This window comes from Trachypithecus francoisi, unplaced genomic scaffold (genome assembly GCF_009764315.1).
Source record: "Trachypithecus francoisi isolate TF-2019V2 unplaced genomic scaffold, Tfra_2.0 Lachesis_group20, whole genome shotgun sequence".
Lineage (NCBI taxonomy): Eukaryota > Metazoa > Chordata > Mammalia > Primates > Cercopithecidae > Trachypithecus > Trachypithecus francoisi.
Window position 1 is genome coordinate 23,005,198 of NW_022681466.1, and position 17,103 is coordinate 23,022,300.

Sequence of the window (17,103 nt, forward strand, 5' to 3'; positions counted from 1 at the left end):
GGGAGGCTGAGGCATGAGAATCGCCTGAACCTGGGAGGCGGAGGTTGCAATGATCCAAGATCACACTACTGCACTCTAGTCTGGGCAACAGAGACTTGGTCTCAAAAAAAACAAAACAAAACAAAAATTATATTTTCTTTATCCCTTCCCCCACTCTCAACGTATTCTTGCTGTCAGATGGCCTCCACTGAATTAAACATTTAAAAAATGCTCTACTGTTTCTCCCAATGCATTAGAATGCCATCAAGCGTCTGAGCGTAGATCACGACTGCTTCATTCCAGGTGTCTCACATCTGGTGCTAATCCTGCAGTGACCACCATAATAAAGCAGGAAGTGCCTTTGCCTGGCTTTTATCCTAGCCATTCTCCAAAGGGCTCAATGAAAACTTGGACTTGGAATGTGAAAGCTGTTTAGTTTTTAAGAACAGCAATGAAAATCACAGCTTAGGACATCAATACCACAACAGGGCTTCATTTCCTTGGAATCACAGAAATTGCTATCTGTTTTTATTTTGTGTTACATGGAAAATATTAGCTTTCATTGGTGACACTTTCAAGCAAAAAAAACAAAAGTATGCAAATATAGATAGGATTTTATTTTTTGTTTCTAAGTCTAAAAAAAGATAACTATTTTTTGTTTCTAAGTCTAAAAACAGAATAGCTAAAGTGATTTGTACTGAAAAACAGATGAGCACTTGGAGAACACCCATGATTCTTGACACAATTGTCTTTTCCTGTGGTCATTCACTCTAGACAACAGAAAATAGCAAAAAACACATTATAACAGCTGTGATGGAGTCAGATGCATCCATTTACAGCAAGTCCACAACCATGGCAAATACCAGTGAATTCCAAGCCAGCCATAAAAATAAGAGGTAAACCCCTAAAGTTTACCAAGAATCAGAGGCAGTGCTATTTTTATTTCTCTCCACCCTTTTGTTTCTAGAGCAATACATGTTGAAGAAGGAATTAAAGGAAGCAAGGAAACAGAGTGAGAAGTTGTAAAATACATATATGTGTATGTGTAAATATATAATTTACATTTATCTAGTAGTGGCTTTTCCAGATTATCTTGCTAGAGATTTATCTACCTTCCAAATAAGCCTTGAAGTGCTAAATTTATAGTTTTAGATAGGTTACCACCTCCCCAAATTTACCAAACTCCTAAAATATTATTGTTTTAATCTGACTAAAAATAGGCCAGGCACAGAGACTCAGGCCTGTAATCTCAGCGTTTTGGGAGGTCAAGACAGGAGAACTGTTTGAGTCCAAGAGTTCCAGATCAGCCTGGGCAACAAAAAGTAAAAAATTAGCCAGGCATGGTGGTGTGCAGCTACTCAGGAGGCTAAGGTTGGGGGACTGCTTGAGCCCAGGAGGTCGAGGCTGTAGCAAACTGTGATTGTGCCACTGCACTCCAGCCTTGGCCACAAAGTGAGACTCTGTCTCAAAAATAAAAAGCAAAAAACAAACAAAAAAAGACTAAAAATAAAATCTTTTAAATGATCTTCATTAATTTTAATTATTTTTGTGTTACCGTATGGTTCATGTATTTGCCATATGCTTAATTTTTACTTTTTTTTTTTTTTGAGACAGGGTCTCACTCAGTTGCCCAGGCTGAAGTGCAGTGGCATGATCATGGCCCACTGCAGCCTCAACCTGCTGGGCTCAAGTGATCCTCCTACCTCAGCCTCCCAGGTGGCTGGGACCACAGGCATACACCACCACACCTGGCTAACTTTATTTTTTGTAGAGATAGAGTTTTGTTATGTTGCCCAGGCTGGTCTCAAACTCCTGGCCTTAAGGGATCTTCTGGCTTCAGCCTCCCAAAGTGCTGGGATTATAGGAGTAAGCCACTGCATTTAGCCTGCCATACACGTTTAACTCTTAAGTTTGACGACTTCTAAATTTCTTTTCATGCCAAGCTTTTTGGGGGACATATAACTGCCACACAACATAAGTAAATGTGGCAGCCATAAATGGCACAATAGAGGTGATATGGCTGAAGAAGAGGATTCAGGAAAACAAGGGTTACATTAACAGAGTGATGATTGAATGGGTGGATGTAAGGCAATTTCAAACAGCTTGCCAAAGGAAAGCCTCATTTTTCCATTTTCTTGTACAGTATCTAATTTCTGGCTCCTCATTTCCTCAGTGATCTGATAATTATGAAATTCTAAATAAAGTGTCATCTTTCTTGCAACAAGTCAATGAACAGAAAGCTCCCATCAACAATGCAGTTATTTCCTAAAGCTCCTGCTGATTATTTCCTGAATGTCTACCCCACAAACCACACAGAAAGTTCTTTGAGAACAAGAATTTGAGAACAAGAAACTGACTCTACCCCATGACAAATTCAGCTTCTGTGTGTGTTCATGCATGTGTGTGCATGTGTGTATATATTTTAAAAGAGGATTAAGAAGTATAATAATATGCAGCTGACAATAATGAGTTACCATAAATTGCCTTTTATTACCAACTTAAGATTGAAATTTAGTCCTTTCTCAATGCTGTGGTACAGATACAGGAAAGAATTTCTCCTCATTGTGTATTTGTACCTACAGCTGCAGTAAAAGTGTTTTTGCATTCCTTATCAAAGATTTATACCAATAGAATCACCAGATACACCATTATATTTGGGTCATTCCTCTCCCAATTTAAAATAATTCCATCTTTATTCCACATGCCACCCTTAGAGTAATCATAAAACACAAAGACAAACTTGTGAAATTAAAAAAATTCTATAATTTACTAAGTCTCCAGGTACATAACTAAGCCTAAACTTATCTATTAATAAAATAACATTATGGAGAACTTTGTTTTAAACACTCTTTTTCAACCTACCAAAAATTATAGATATTCCCACTTTTGCAAAAAACTCCCATCTTCTGCATTCTGTTTGTTTCAATTATTCAGGGCAACCCAGGCTGATAATTACACAGTCCCCAGTTGCTGAGTAAAAGTGATGCTTAATTAGCCAGCAGGAAAGATCGATTAAGATCCAGCAGGGCAACTCATGAGGTTCTCTCACATTCCTGAACGGAATAGATTCTGGCTGTGCCCTTCCGAAGGATAAAATTCTCTGTTTCTACGGAGTTTCAATGAGGTTTTTAGAGTAGATACTAAGAATGGTCAGCCACACAAATTAAATCTCAACCATAACCCTGCAGATGCTCTTCCTTTGCTAAGAATATTCAGTTTAAACATTCTGAATCACATTGCCACCAGGTTTGAAAAAGCTAAAGGAACACTCACTTATCCCTTGCTCTCATTCAGTTACCCATTTCAAGCAATAGGTGGTCAGAAAATATATTATAAAGGAAAATTTTTATTTTTTCCTCCCCCAAGCAAGTGTTTGCATCTGTCAGATGCTCACATTCTAAAATGCACAAATTAAGTCAGGGCCTCTTATTTTTAAAAAATTAACATATTTCAACCCAGTCCAGGAATAAAACATCCCAATATGGTCAAAGAATCAACTTGATAAGTTTCATTTAAGTTTTCTATGAGGGAAGGAGATGTGGAAGTAAAATCAGCACCAAAAATGATAATGAACATTATCTCATACTGCCTAACACTTTCTCATTAATAATTTGGACAAGCATAAATGTTTATCTTTCACCATTTTTTAGTTAAATGCAAAAGTGGTCAATGAAGGCTAACATAAAAATCCAAAGCTAAAAGCAGAATAATTACCTCAAGATACATACATAATTATCAAAACATTTTTATTTTGGTAAACTACACTAACTATGCTTGCCTGCCTCCAATTCAATTCAGCAAATATTTATTAAGTTTCTGTCAAGTATAAAGAATTATGATAGGTATGATATGTATGTCTTACCTCGTGACTTTATTTTACTGATTATAAATTGTTTTAAAGCTTATGAAGAAGATTAATGGAACCAGTTTATACAAACCTGGCTTTGATTTGCTGAAAGCCCCGTAGAATATGGTCTCTGTGATCCCTTGCAACAGCGCTGAGGTTCTCATTCCGCAAACCTTCTGCCAGAAACTCTTCAGCATCTAAAAGAAAAGGAAAGTTGATAAAACAGAAAAAATGTACTATGGGATGTACTATGGGAGAAAGGAAAATCAGAAGGATTGAGAAATGGATATTGTTTTCTTTTTAAAAACTTTACAGTTGTGGCACAATGTGAATGTGCTTAATGCCACAGAACTGTATACTTTATAATAGTTAAGATGGTAAAATTTATATTTTGTATATGTTACCAGAATAAATAACTAAAATTTTATATATACCTGTAGGTGATATGTTCTAATAATCCAAGACCTTGCTATGAATTTAGAAAACTATCACCTATATTAGCCATAAGAAATAACTATTTTCTAAATCATTTTAAGTAAACATTTACATATTAATTATCACTGATGGCAGAGGATGGACTGTAAATTTCTTTCTTTTTTTGTTTGGAGATGGAGTCTCACTCTGTTGCCCAGGCTGGAGTGCAGTGGCGTCATCTCGGCTCACTGCAACCTTCACCCGTCGAGTTCAAGCGATTCTCCTGCCTCAGCCTCCTGAGTAGCTGGGACTACAGGCACATGCCGCCACACACAGCTAATTTTTGGTATTTTAGTAGAGATGGGTTTTCATCATGTTGTCCAGGCTGGTTTCAGACTCCTGACCTCAAGTCCTAGCAGCATTATTCTTTCTTTCTTTTTTTTTTTTTTTTGAGATGGAGTCTCGCTCTGTCGCCCAGGCTGGAGTGCAGTGGCCGGATCTCAGCCCACTGCAAGCTCCGCCTCCTGGGTTTACGCCATTCTCCTGCCTCAGCCTCCTGAGTAGCTGGGACTACAGGAGCCCACCACCTCGCCCGGCTAGTTTTTTGTATTTTTTTTAGTAGAGACGGGGTTTCACCACGCTAGCCAGGATGGTCTCGGTCTCCTGACCTCGTGATCCGCCCGTCTCGGCCTCCCAAAGTGCTGGGATTACAGGCTTGAGCCACCGCGCCCAGCCTACTCTTTTTTTTTTTTTTTAATGAGACAGAGTCTCGCTGTATTGCCCAGGCTGGAGGGCAGTGGTTCGATCTCAGCTCACTGCAACTTCTGCCTCCTGGGTTCAAGTGATTCTCGTGCCTAAGCCCCCTAAGTAGCTGGGACTACAGGTGCATGCCACCATGCTGGGTTAATTTTTGTATTTTTAGTAGAGATGGGGTTTCATCACATCGCCCAGGCTGGTCTTGAACTCGTAGACTCAAGCAAGCTTCCCGCCTCAGCTTCCCAAATTGCTGGGATTACAGGTGTGAGCCACCACGCCTGGCAAAGTAGCATTATTCTTAATAGCTAAAAAGTGGAAACAACCCAAATGTCCATTAATTGATGAATGGATAAATAAAATGTAGCATACAATGGAATATTATTCAGCAATAAAAGGACATGAAATGCTGATATGTGCTACAACATGGATGAATCTTTAAAATCATTATGCTAAGTGAAAGGAGCCAGTTACAAAGGACCACGTATTGTAAGATTCCATTTACATGAAATATATAGAATAGGCAGATCTACAGAGACAGAAAGTAGATAAAGAAAGAAAGGGAGAGGGATTGGAGGGTGAAGGCTAAGAGGTTCAGGTTTTCTTTTGGCGTAATGAAAATGTTCTAAAATTTATTGTGGTGATAGTTACACAATTCTGCGAACATACTAGAAGCCATTGAGTTGTGTGCTTTAAATGTGTGAGTTATATAGTATGTGAATTACATCTCAATGAAGCTGTTTAAAAATATAAATAAATATCTGTAATCTCAGCACTTTGGAAAGCCAAGGTAGGAGAATTGCTTGCGCCCAGGAGTTCAAGACAAGCCTGGGCAAAAAGCAAGACCCTGTGTCTAAAAAAAAAAAAAAAAAAAAAAAGTATTAAATTAGCTGGACATGGTGGTGCATACCTAGAGCTACTCAGGAGGCTGAGACGGGAGAATCCATTGAGTCCAGGAGTTCGAGGTTGCAGAGAGCTATGATTAACCCACTGCACTCCAGTTGGGCAACAGTGCAAGACTCTGTCTCAAAACACTATATTGAATATTTTTAAAACCTTTAATTCTACTTTTATTATATTTACACTTTGAAAATCGTCGTTAAAAAAATATATGTGTATATATATGTATCAGTGTGTGTGTGTGTGTGTGTGTGTGTATAAATGACAACACCTACACACATCCTTTTGAGCTTTCAAAATTTCAAGGAAAGTGAAAACATCTCTCAAGCACCCAGAGAGAAAAAATAAGACACCTACAGAACGACAGCAACAAGAACAACAAAATCAAAATGGCCTTGGTACAAAATAAGCATCAGAAGATGAGATGTGTACAAAGTTTTAAAGGAAAAATGGTGTGCTCTAAGAATTCTAAACACAGAATTCTAAATATGTTGGTTTGGCTGTATAGAAGGAGAAAATCTTCTCAAGTATATATTCTGATCCACAAAGAGAAAGAGGTGGTGATAAATGTCAAACTGCAAAACAAGTTAAATCTAGATCACAGCCAGGCGCGGTGGGTAACGCCTGTAATCCCATCACTTTGGGAGGCTGAGGCGGGCAGACCACTTGAGGTCAGGAGTTTGAGATGAGCCTGGCCAACATGGCAAAAAGCCATCTCTACTGAAAATATAAAAAAATTAGCCGGGCATTATGGCGGGCACCTATAATCCTAGCTACTTGGGAGGCTGAGGCAGGAGAATCCCTTGAACCCGGGAGGCGGAGATTGCAGTGAGGCGGAGATTGCACGCCACTGCACTCCAGCCTGGGCGACAGAGTAACTCTTTGTCTCAGAGGAAAAAAAAACCAAAAAACAAAAAAATTGCAATCACTGTGGTCTATATGGTTTAAAATTTATAAAAATATTAATATCAAAAATAATCATTGGCTGAGCACGGTGGCTCACACCTGTAATCCCAGCACTTTGGGTGGCCGAGGCGGGTGGATCACCTGAGGTTGGGAGTTCGAGACCAGACTGACCAACATGGAGACACCCCATCTCTACTAAAAATACAAAATTAGCCAGGCGTAGTGGCACATGCCTGTAATCCCAGCTACTCCAGAGGCTAAGACAGGAGAATTGTTGGAACCCAGGAGGCAGAGGTTGCGGTGAGCTAAGATCATGCCATTGCACTCCAGCCTGGACAAGAAGAGTGAAACTCTATAAAAACAAAACCAAAACAAAAATTCGTATGGTGAGACAATGTAAAAAATGTAAAAATAGTCTAATTCCCAGTTAGAAAATGAATAGAGAGGAAAATATATACTAAATTATACATTTACATAGGGTCATTGGATACTACTTCATCCTTGACAGTGATAATTAAAGATAATGGGTTTAACTACGATTTTTCAAAGTGTAAGTGTAATAAAAGTAGAATTAAAGGTTTTAAAAATATTCAATATAATAAAATATAGAAAAGAGAGAAGCAAAATAGCATAAAAGTGGAACTCATAAAATAAGATGACAATTGTGAAAAGTTAGACTTCCGTATTAAAAGCAAAAATTTTTGTACTGTATCAAAAAATAAAACAAGTTTAATTACTATTTAAAAGATACCCAAAACAAATGCAGCTGAAAATAAAAGAAGAGAGGTGTACAAAACATCCCAGGCAAAATGATTTTTTAAAAGCAAGAATGGCAATAATTCATATGAAAATAGAATTAAATAAATTATTTTTAAAGGGCCAAAGATGGTAATTTCATTTGATGTAAAATATAATCCACAATAGATATGACCTGTTATGTGCTAACTAGCACACTAAAATATATATAATGAAAACTGTGAGAGAAGCAGAAATTATTTAAAAAAAACAAACAGGCCGGGCGCGGTGGCTCAAGCCTGTAATCCCAGCACTTTGGGAGGCCGAGGCGGGCGGATCACGAGGTCAGGAGATCGAGACCATCCTGGCGAACACTGTGAAACCCCGTCTCTACTAAAAAATACAAAAAACTAGCCGGGCGAGGTGGCGGGCGTCTGTAGTCCCAGCTACTCGGGAGGCTGAGGCAGGAGAATGGCGTGAACCCGGGAGGCGGAGCTTGCAGTGAGCTGAGATCCGGCCACTGCACTCCAGCCCCGGCGACAGAGCAAGACTCCGTCTCAAAACAAACAAACAAACAAACAAACAAACAAACAATTTTAATGCTACTGCTAGTCTTGGACAGATGAAGTAGACAAAAATAAATAATGATTTGGAGTGCTGTCCAACAGAAACAAAATGGAAGCTACACATTTCATTTTAAATTTTCTAGTAGCCTCATTTAGAAAGTACTAAAAAGAGGGATGAAATTAATTTTAATGGTATTTATTTTTTATTTAACCAAAAATACTATTTCAATATGTAACCAATATAAAAATTATTCCTGGGCTATTTTACTTTTTTGACATTACATCTTCAAAACCCAGTGTGCGTTTGCTTTTCTTTCTTTCTTTTTTTTTTTGAGACAGAGTTTCACTCTTGTCACCCAGGCTGGAGTGCAATGGCACTATCTCGGCTCACTGCAAACTCTGCCTCCCGGGTTCAAGTGATTCTCCAGTCAGCCTCCTGAGTAGCTGGGATTATAGGCACCTGCCACCATGCCTGGCTAATGTTTGTATTTTTAGTAGAGATGGGGTTTCACCATGTTGACCAGGCTGGTCTCGAACTCCTAACCTCAGGTGATCCGCCTATCTTGGCTTCCCAAAATGCTGGGATTACAGGTGTGAGCCACCGTGCCTGGCCCCGAGTGTGCTTTTACACTTATATCTCAGTTCAGACTAGTTACATTTCAAATCCTCAATAGCCACAGATAGAGAATGGCTACTATGATGATCAGTGCAGATATAAATGATTCCAATAATATAATTAATAGGAAAGATGATAGAATTCCCTCTCTACATGGTGAAACTCCCTCTCTACTAAAACATGGTGAAACTACCTCTCTACTAAAAATACAAAAATTAGCTGGGCGTGGTGGCACGCGCCTGTAGTCCCAGGTACGTGGGAGGCTAAGGCAGGAGAATCACTTGAACCTGAGAGGCAGAGGTTGCAGTGAGGCAAGATCATGCCACTGCACTCCAGCTTGGTGACAGAGCGAGATTCCGTCTCAAAAAAACAAACAAACAAACAAACAAACAAAAAAAGCAGAATACAAACTTTACAAACTACTATGGAAAATTTATAAATATTGATTAAACACTGAATTACAGGAAATATTAATAATTTCTTAACAATTATAAATTAGAAAGATTTTTTTTCTTCTTTTTTTGAGACAGGGTCTTGCCTTGTCACCCAGGCAGGAGTGCAGTGGCACAATCATGGCTCACTACAGCCTCAACCTCCCGGGCTCAAGTGATTCAACCACCTCAGCCTCCCAAGTAGCTGGGACTACAGGTTCATGTCCCCCTTATTTATTTATTTATTTAGAGACAGAATCTAACTTATGTCACCCAGGCTGGAGTGCAGTGGCGCGATCTCGGCTCACTGCAACCTCCACCTCCCAGGTTCAAGCGATTCTCTTGCCTCGGCCTCCCAAGTAGCTGGGATTAGAGGTGCCCGCCACCACGCCTGGCTAATTTTTGCATTTTTAGTAGAGATGAGGTTTTACCATGTTAGTCAGACTGGTCTTAAACTCCTGACCTCAAGTGATCTGCCCACCTCTGCCTCCCAAAGTGCTGGGATTACAGGTGTGAGCACTGTGCCCGACCAATTTTTTAAAATTTTTTGTAGAGATAGGGTTTCACCATGTTGCCCAGGCTAGTCTCAAACTCCTGGGCTCAAGAGATCCTCCTGCCTCAGCTCCTAAAGTGCTGCAGGCATGAGCCACCGTGTTTGGCCTAGAAAGATCTTATTTTATTATCATAATGAAATAAAACCAGAACTTGATATTAAAAAGAGTAAACAAACCTCTCTACACTTAAACATTAAAAACATATACTCCTACGTATATTATGAGTCAAAGAGAAACTAAAAAATTATAATTACCACTTAGGAGAAAACAGCTTATGTAACATGTTATAAGATATGACCAGCATCATGGAGTGACAAATTCGTAGACTTAAATATTTTCAATGTTAAATAAGAAAGAATGAAAGTAAATGCAATAAACACCAAACTCGAGAAGTCAGAACAGAGCAATAAAACAAGTCTATGGGAAAAAGGAGGAAGGAAACAATAAAGATAAAAGCAAAAATTAGTGTATCAGAACAATGGTTTCTAACAGTGCTCTCTGGATTCACAAACCTCTGATAAGAAAGACAGAGTGGGAAATTCCCTTCTCCTCACTCCCCTTTGATGTAATCACAAGTGCTTGGCTTTTATATGCCAGGATTTCACATAAGGTTTTATTTTTTTAAGAGTTCCATTGTACAACTTAGTGGGTAAAAATCATAAGCCTTAAAAATGGGGGGAAAGTCCAGGTGCAGTGGCTCACACCTATAATCCCAACACTTTGGGAGGTCCAGGCGGGCAAATTGCTTGAACCCAGGGGTTCGAGACCAGCCTGGGCAACATGATGAAACTCCACAGAAAATTACAAAAATTAGCCAGGCATGGTGGCGCATGTCTGTAGTCCCAGCTACTTTGGAGGCTGAGGCAGGAGGATTGCTTGAGCCCAGGAGATGAAGGCTTCAGTGAGCTGAGATTGTGCCACTGCACTCCAGCATGGGCAATAGAGTGAGACTTTGTCTCAAAAAACAAACAAAAAAAAAGGCAGGGGAGGAACATATAAATGTTACATAAGTGTAAGTGTAACAGCTGGAATTTTTCAGAGGTGAGGGAAATCCAGTAAATGATAAACCATTAGTAAATGCAATCAAGAAAAAAGGAGAGAAAGCACAAATATGCAAAAATTAGGCAGAATGAAAAGGAGCAAAAACAAATAAAATTTTTAGAAAGATCATGAAATACTTTACAAAAGTGGTAAGAGTTGAAGTTCTTTTAATTTTTTTCTTTGTACTTTTATATACAATTTAAGTTTTGTGATAACGAGAATCATTTTATCCCTTTCAAAAGCTATTGTGAAAAATAAAGTGCCATGTAAACAAAATAAAATACCAGGCAAATAAATTTGAAAATCTCAATGAAAAGTTGCTGAGAAAAATATAAATTTCTAAAACTAAATTGAGAAATGAAAAACTTGAATTCTGAATAAGCTAATAAGCAGGGGGAAAGAAAGTTGCCAAAATGTTTTTTATTTATTAATTTCAAGTTTAGATAGTTTTATACATGTCTTTCAAACCTTTGAGTAACAAATAATTCTCATTCTGTATAAACTATCCCAGAGCATATAAAAAGAGGAAAAGTTCAAATATTTGGTAAAAGCTAGCATAATCCTAGTTCTACAAGCACAGAAAGCAATCAGTTTAAGGTTAGTAGAGATACAAAAATCCTATATAAAATACTAATAAGTCAAACTTAGTAATACATTAAAATATTAATATAAAGCTTATACTGGGAATGTAAAGATGTTTCAATACTATCGATTCATTGTATATTTCTTTAATAGGTTAAAAAATCTAAAAAATTTCCTGATAAATGGGAAAAATGTCATCTAATGGTATTTATATCTACTAGTGACAAAACTGTAGTAAAACAGAAGTATTCCCCAATGCCAAAACTTTATGATTAACATACTAAGGAAAGAAACTGTAGACCAATATATAATACATTTGCCCTTCAATTTAGAAGATGGTGCTACTCATAGTGAATGTGATCTGCAGGTGCCTGAGCAACTTCACTGCTGTATTTCACTACTCACTACTGAACAGCAAAGAGACTTAACAAGTTCCCTCGATAAGTCACCTCTCTATTTAACCAAGCTCCCCATCAATCTGATGGGTTTTCCACTAAGCGATCAATCTTTTTAAAATAAAATCTTCCCTAATATATACATCAGATCATGTCACATCAGGATAGTCTGGGCTACCTATGAGGTAGATACTACTGTTCCATTTTCTGGGTAAAGAAACTTGCTCCCAGGTTACACACCTAGCAAGTGGTACAACGAAGATAGTCTTACCATAAAATCCAGCAGTCATGCTCTTAAGTATTTATCCAATTAAGCTAAAAATTTATGTCCACACAAAAATCTGCAAGTGAATGTTTATAACACCTTTTTTCATAATTGCCAAAGAGTGGAAGCAACCAAAATGTCTCTCAATAGGTGAACAGATAAACTGTGACACATCTATACACTGGAATATTATTCAGCATTAAAAAGAAATGAACTCTCGGCTGGGTATGGTGGCTCACGCCTATAATCCCAGCACTTTGGGAGGCCAAGGTGGGCAAATCACTTGAGCCCAGGAGTTCGAGACCAGCCTGGGCAGCATGGTGAAACCCTGTCTCTACCAAAAATACAAAAAAGAATTATCTGGACATGGTGGCGCGCACCTGTAGTCCCAGCTACTAGGGAGGTTTAGGTGGGAGAATCTCTTGAACAGGGAGGCACAGGTTGCAGTGAGCCGAGATTGTGCCACTGCACTCTAGCCTGGGTTATAGAGCAAGATCCTGTCTCAAAAAAAAAAAAAAAAAAGAAATGAACTCTCAAGCTAGGAAAAGATAGAGTTCAAGAGTGGGTGAGGGATAAACAGGTGAGGTACAGGGGATTTTTAGGGTGGTGAAATTATACCGTATGATACTATAATGGCAGATACATGACATCATGCATTTGTTGAAACCTATAGAACTTTAAAACACATAGTGAGCCTTAACGCCTGCAAATTTCAAGAAATCATTTAGGAGATTAGGAGATTTCAAGAAAGAATGTAAACTGTAACAACGTAATCTAACTGTATTATAAATCTAAGAAATAAATTCACTGAAGGGGAAGGGGAAAAGGTGCTGACCTAAGTAGCTTTGGAAATGAGCAGAGTTTGTAAGACTAAAGGCAAAAGGAACAGAACATAAATACCGAACTCTAGTCAATAAAGTTGTTTGCCACGGGTGTATGGGTTAACAATTCTTATACTGCTATACATGTTTACTGTAATTGAACAATTAAGTAAATGGATGGTGAATGGTGGGTGCCAGGTTTCTCACTGTTGGAGTGGAAAGGAGGGAAACAAGTAGAAAGAATAGCAAGGAGAAGAGTCTAGAATGATCCATGTGGTAATGAATTAGAATTGGAGACATCAGTAAGAGCCCATGTTTCACTTTACATAGATACAGTTGGTTATATAGAGAAACATATAACTCAGGTTATTATTAATATATACACATGTATTTCCTTGCTTTGTCAGCTAAGAGGACCTAAAAGAAATGACATCATAGTAACAAGGAGCATACCTAGCACAAACATCTTGATTTCTAGTAGCAATCTTCAATAAAAGGAACCTAGACTCCTTAGAAAATGGCTGATTCTAGGACTGGGGCAGGAAATATATAAGACGAGCCTAAAGCATCTTGTAGTGTCAGAAAGTAAGGAAGTGCTGAAAACACACACACACACACACAAGCACACAGACACTGACGGGATGCGTCAAAAGGGGCGCAGGTCAGGCGTAGTGGCTCATGCCTGTAATCCCAGCACTTTGGGAGGCCAAGGTGGGCAGATCACCTGAGGTCAGGAGTTCAGAACCAGCCTGGCCTACATGGCGAAACCTGGTCTCTACTAAAAATACAAAAATTAGTGGGGTGTGGTGGCAGGCGCCTGTAATCCCAGCTACTTGGGAGGCTGACGCACAAGAATCGCTTGAACCTGGGAGGTGGAGGTTGCAGTGAGCCAAGATCATGCCACTGCACTTCAGCCTGGGCGACAGAGCAACAGACCGAGACTCCGTTTCAAAAAAAAGAAAGAAAGGGGCACAGGAACCAACTGAAAGAGCTCCTAGTGGCCAAAACTGGATCAATTTCCACAACAAAATAAAATAATATTGGATTATAACCCAAAGTATAAAATAAGTATGCATGATTCCATACTTATATCAATAAATGGTTGAATAAATAAATAAGTGAGGCCAGGCACGGTGGCTTGCGCCTGTAATCCCAGTACTTTGGGAAGCTGAGACAGGCAGATCACTTGAGGTCAGGAGTTTGAGACCAGTCTGGCCAACATGGCAAAACCCCATCTCCACTAAAAATACAAAAATTCACTGGGTGTGCTGGTGCATACCTGTAATCCCAGATACTCGAGAGGCTGAGGCAGGAGAATTGCCTGAACCCAGAGGCAGAGGTTGCAGTGAGCGGACATCACACCACTGCATACCAGCCTGGGTGACAGAGCCAGACTCCATCTCAAATAAATAAATAAACAAATAAATAAATGGGAGACAAGAGATGAATCTCCTGTGCAGAAGAATTTCAAATAATTTATGTACTACTCCACTCTAAAGTGGGGGAGCATAACTCCCACTCCTTAAGTGTGGGGTGTACATAGCAACTTTCTTCCAAAGAGTATGGAAAGGATGAATAAGAAATCACCTTACAATAGAGAAACCTGACAAACATCGTATTGGCCAGGTGATCAAAGTCAACATTAACAGTCATAATCATGATGATAGCATGTACACTTGACATGATAGAATGAAAATGGCACTTTTCCTCTGTGATCTTCCTCCTCAAGACCCATAACCCCAGTCTAGTTATGAGAAAAAATACCAGACAATTTTTAATATAGGGACATTCTACAATATACCTCACCAGTACTCTTCGAAACTGTCAAGGTCATCAAAAACAAGAAAGGTCTGGGAAACTGTTACAGCAAGAGGAGCCCAAGGAGCCTAAATTAAATGAGGTATCCTGGATGGGATCCTGGAACAGAAAAAGAACATTAGGCAAAAACTAAAGAAAACTGAATGAAATGTGGATTTTAGTGAAGAATTTATCTGTACTGGTTCATTAAGTGTAACAGAAGTACAATACTAATGTGAAATGCTAACAATAAGGGAAACTGGAGGGGAGAGGAGGAATAGGGGAACTCTGTACTATCTGTTTAATTTTTCTATAAATCTGTAACTGTTCTAAAAATATAAAGCCTATTAATTTAAAAAGTGGCATATGGTATAATCTTAATGTTTTACAAATAAAAAAAGATAGGGTTCAATTCATTCACTAATGTGATCTTTACTGAGTCCTTCCTATGTGCCAGTCAGGCGCTGTGACAAATACCAGAATATTAACAATGGCCATCTCTGGGTAGTGAATTGCTGCCGTTTTCATCATCTTCTTTATATTCTCTATATTTCTAAATGTTCTAAATATATGTTTTTTGAAATCAGAAAAAATAAGTAAAATAAAAACCATTATGCAAGCATGAAGTAATATTACTCACAAATTGGATAGACTTTAATTTTTGGTCCTCATCTTCATTTCACTCAGCAGTAGTGGGTTCAGCTCAAGTAGTTGTGAAAAAGGAAAGGAAGCCCCATGGTCAGAGAGCAAGTGGGGAATAAAGAAGATCCTACAGGAGGTGGAGTGTTAAAGTATATACTTTATTCCTGTAGATGATTAATACTATACATATATATAATTTTGAACATCAACTCTCCTTACTAAATTCAATTTCCTCCAGCTTTCTTGAGTAATAACTGACAAATATCCTTACTAAATTATAAGTAAAATAGCCTATGTAATTCTAGTTGTGCATATTAAAATTGTTAAAAAATAATTAACATGATATAATTATCCCCCAATGATGTCACTAAGGACAAGTTGTTTTTATTATGATTTTACTTTTCAAGTTTACTCCATATTAATTTTTTAAAACTTCCTTTCAAAACACTTTAGGAGGTCACATGTTAATTTAAGTACTTGTTTCTTCACCTGCACTACTCAGGGGAATAAAAGGTCACAAAGATAACTTCTTCCATCTGTCTCATCCAGTCTTTTTTTAAAAATCTGCTCTAAAAATACACCCATAACCTTACTAGATGAATAAGCATATAACCAAAACATCAAGAAGTCAAAAGCAAGGTCTGCATGAGAGATCATATCTCTAGTATCATATATGCTTTCCAATTCATTTTATAAAGCCAATATAACCCTGATACCAAAACTTGATGAAGACCTAGGAAAGGAAACTTCAGACCAGTATATAAAACATTTGCTCTTCAGGGCCGGGCGTGGTGGCTCACGCCTGTAATCCCAGCACTTTGGGAGGCTGAGGTGGGTGGATCACCTGAGGTTGGGAGTTTGAGACCAGCCTGACCAACATGGAGAAACCCCGTCTCTACTAAAAATACAAAATTAGCTGGCGTGGTGGTACATGCCTGTAATCCCAGCTACTCGAAAGGCTAAGGCAGGAGAACTGCTTGAACCTGGGAGGTGGTGGTTGCAGTGAGCTGAGAGTGCACCATTGCACTCCAGCCTAGGCAACAAGAGCAAAACTCTGTCTCAATAAATAAATTAATTAATAAAAATATATATACACATATATAAGCAAATATATATATGTGTATATATATATATTTGCTCTTCAATGTAAAAGATGATGCCACTCACAGTGATTACAACCCATAACCCAAAGAGACGTGGGCAACCCTGCTCAGAACAGACTACTCACCACTGAACAGAGAAGAGATTTTAAAAGATCTCTCAATATATTACCTCCTTTATTTAACCAAGGTCACTATTCTATCTGGTGGGTTTTCTATGAAGTGATCAACCTTTCACAAACAAGAGCTCTTCTAATATAAATATCATGTGCAGTCACATCTAAATGCCTTGGGCTTCCTGTAAGTGTAACACCTAGTGTGAAAAGCACCACTAACTGCATAAGAACGTTCCCCAGATGCTTCTGACATCGCAGCATTCACTCTGTGTAGGACCTGATGCTACAGAGTCTTCCCACAGTTACCCTCAACTAGGGAGTGAACAATACCTCATGGTGTAAATGTCCTCAGACCAAAGAGAAAAGGCAAAATCAAAAACAACCATAAACATGTCACGGGGCTGGGCGCGGTGGCTCAAGCCTGTAATCCCAGCACTTTGGGAGGCCGAGACGGGCAGATCACGAGGTCAGGAGATCGAGACCATCCTGGCTAATACGGTGAAACCCTGTCTCTACTTAAAAATACAAAACCTAGCCGGGCGACGAGGCGGGTGCCTGTAGTCCCAGCTACTCGGGAGGCTGAGGCAGGAGAATGGCGTAAACCCGGGAGGCGGAGCTTGCAGTGAGCTGAGATCCGGCCACT

At 38.8% G+C, this 17,103-nt stretch overlaps 1 protein-coding gene across 18 annotated transcripts in view; it reads right to left on the minus strand.

Moving 5' to 3' along the window:
- SKAP1 (src kinase associated phosphoprotein 1) overlaps window positions 1-17,103 on the minus strand; it is a 299,393-nt gene that overhangs the window by 266,712 nt on the left and 15,578 nt on the right. For all 18 annotated transcript variants that reach the window (XR_004430638.1, XR_004430631.1, XR_004430629.1 and 15 more), the window contains exon 2: window positions 3,918-4,023. Coding sequence is in view for 11 of the 18 variants with exons in the window: in XM_033183335.1 (XP_033039226.1) it covers window positions 3,918-4,023 (106 nt within the window). In the remaining 7 variants the exon portion in view is untranslated. The remainder of the gene's footprint in view (window positions 1-3,917; window positions 4,024-17,103) is intronic.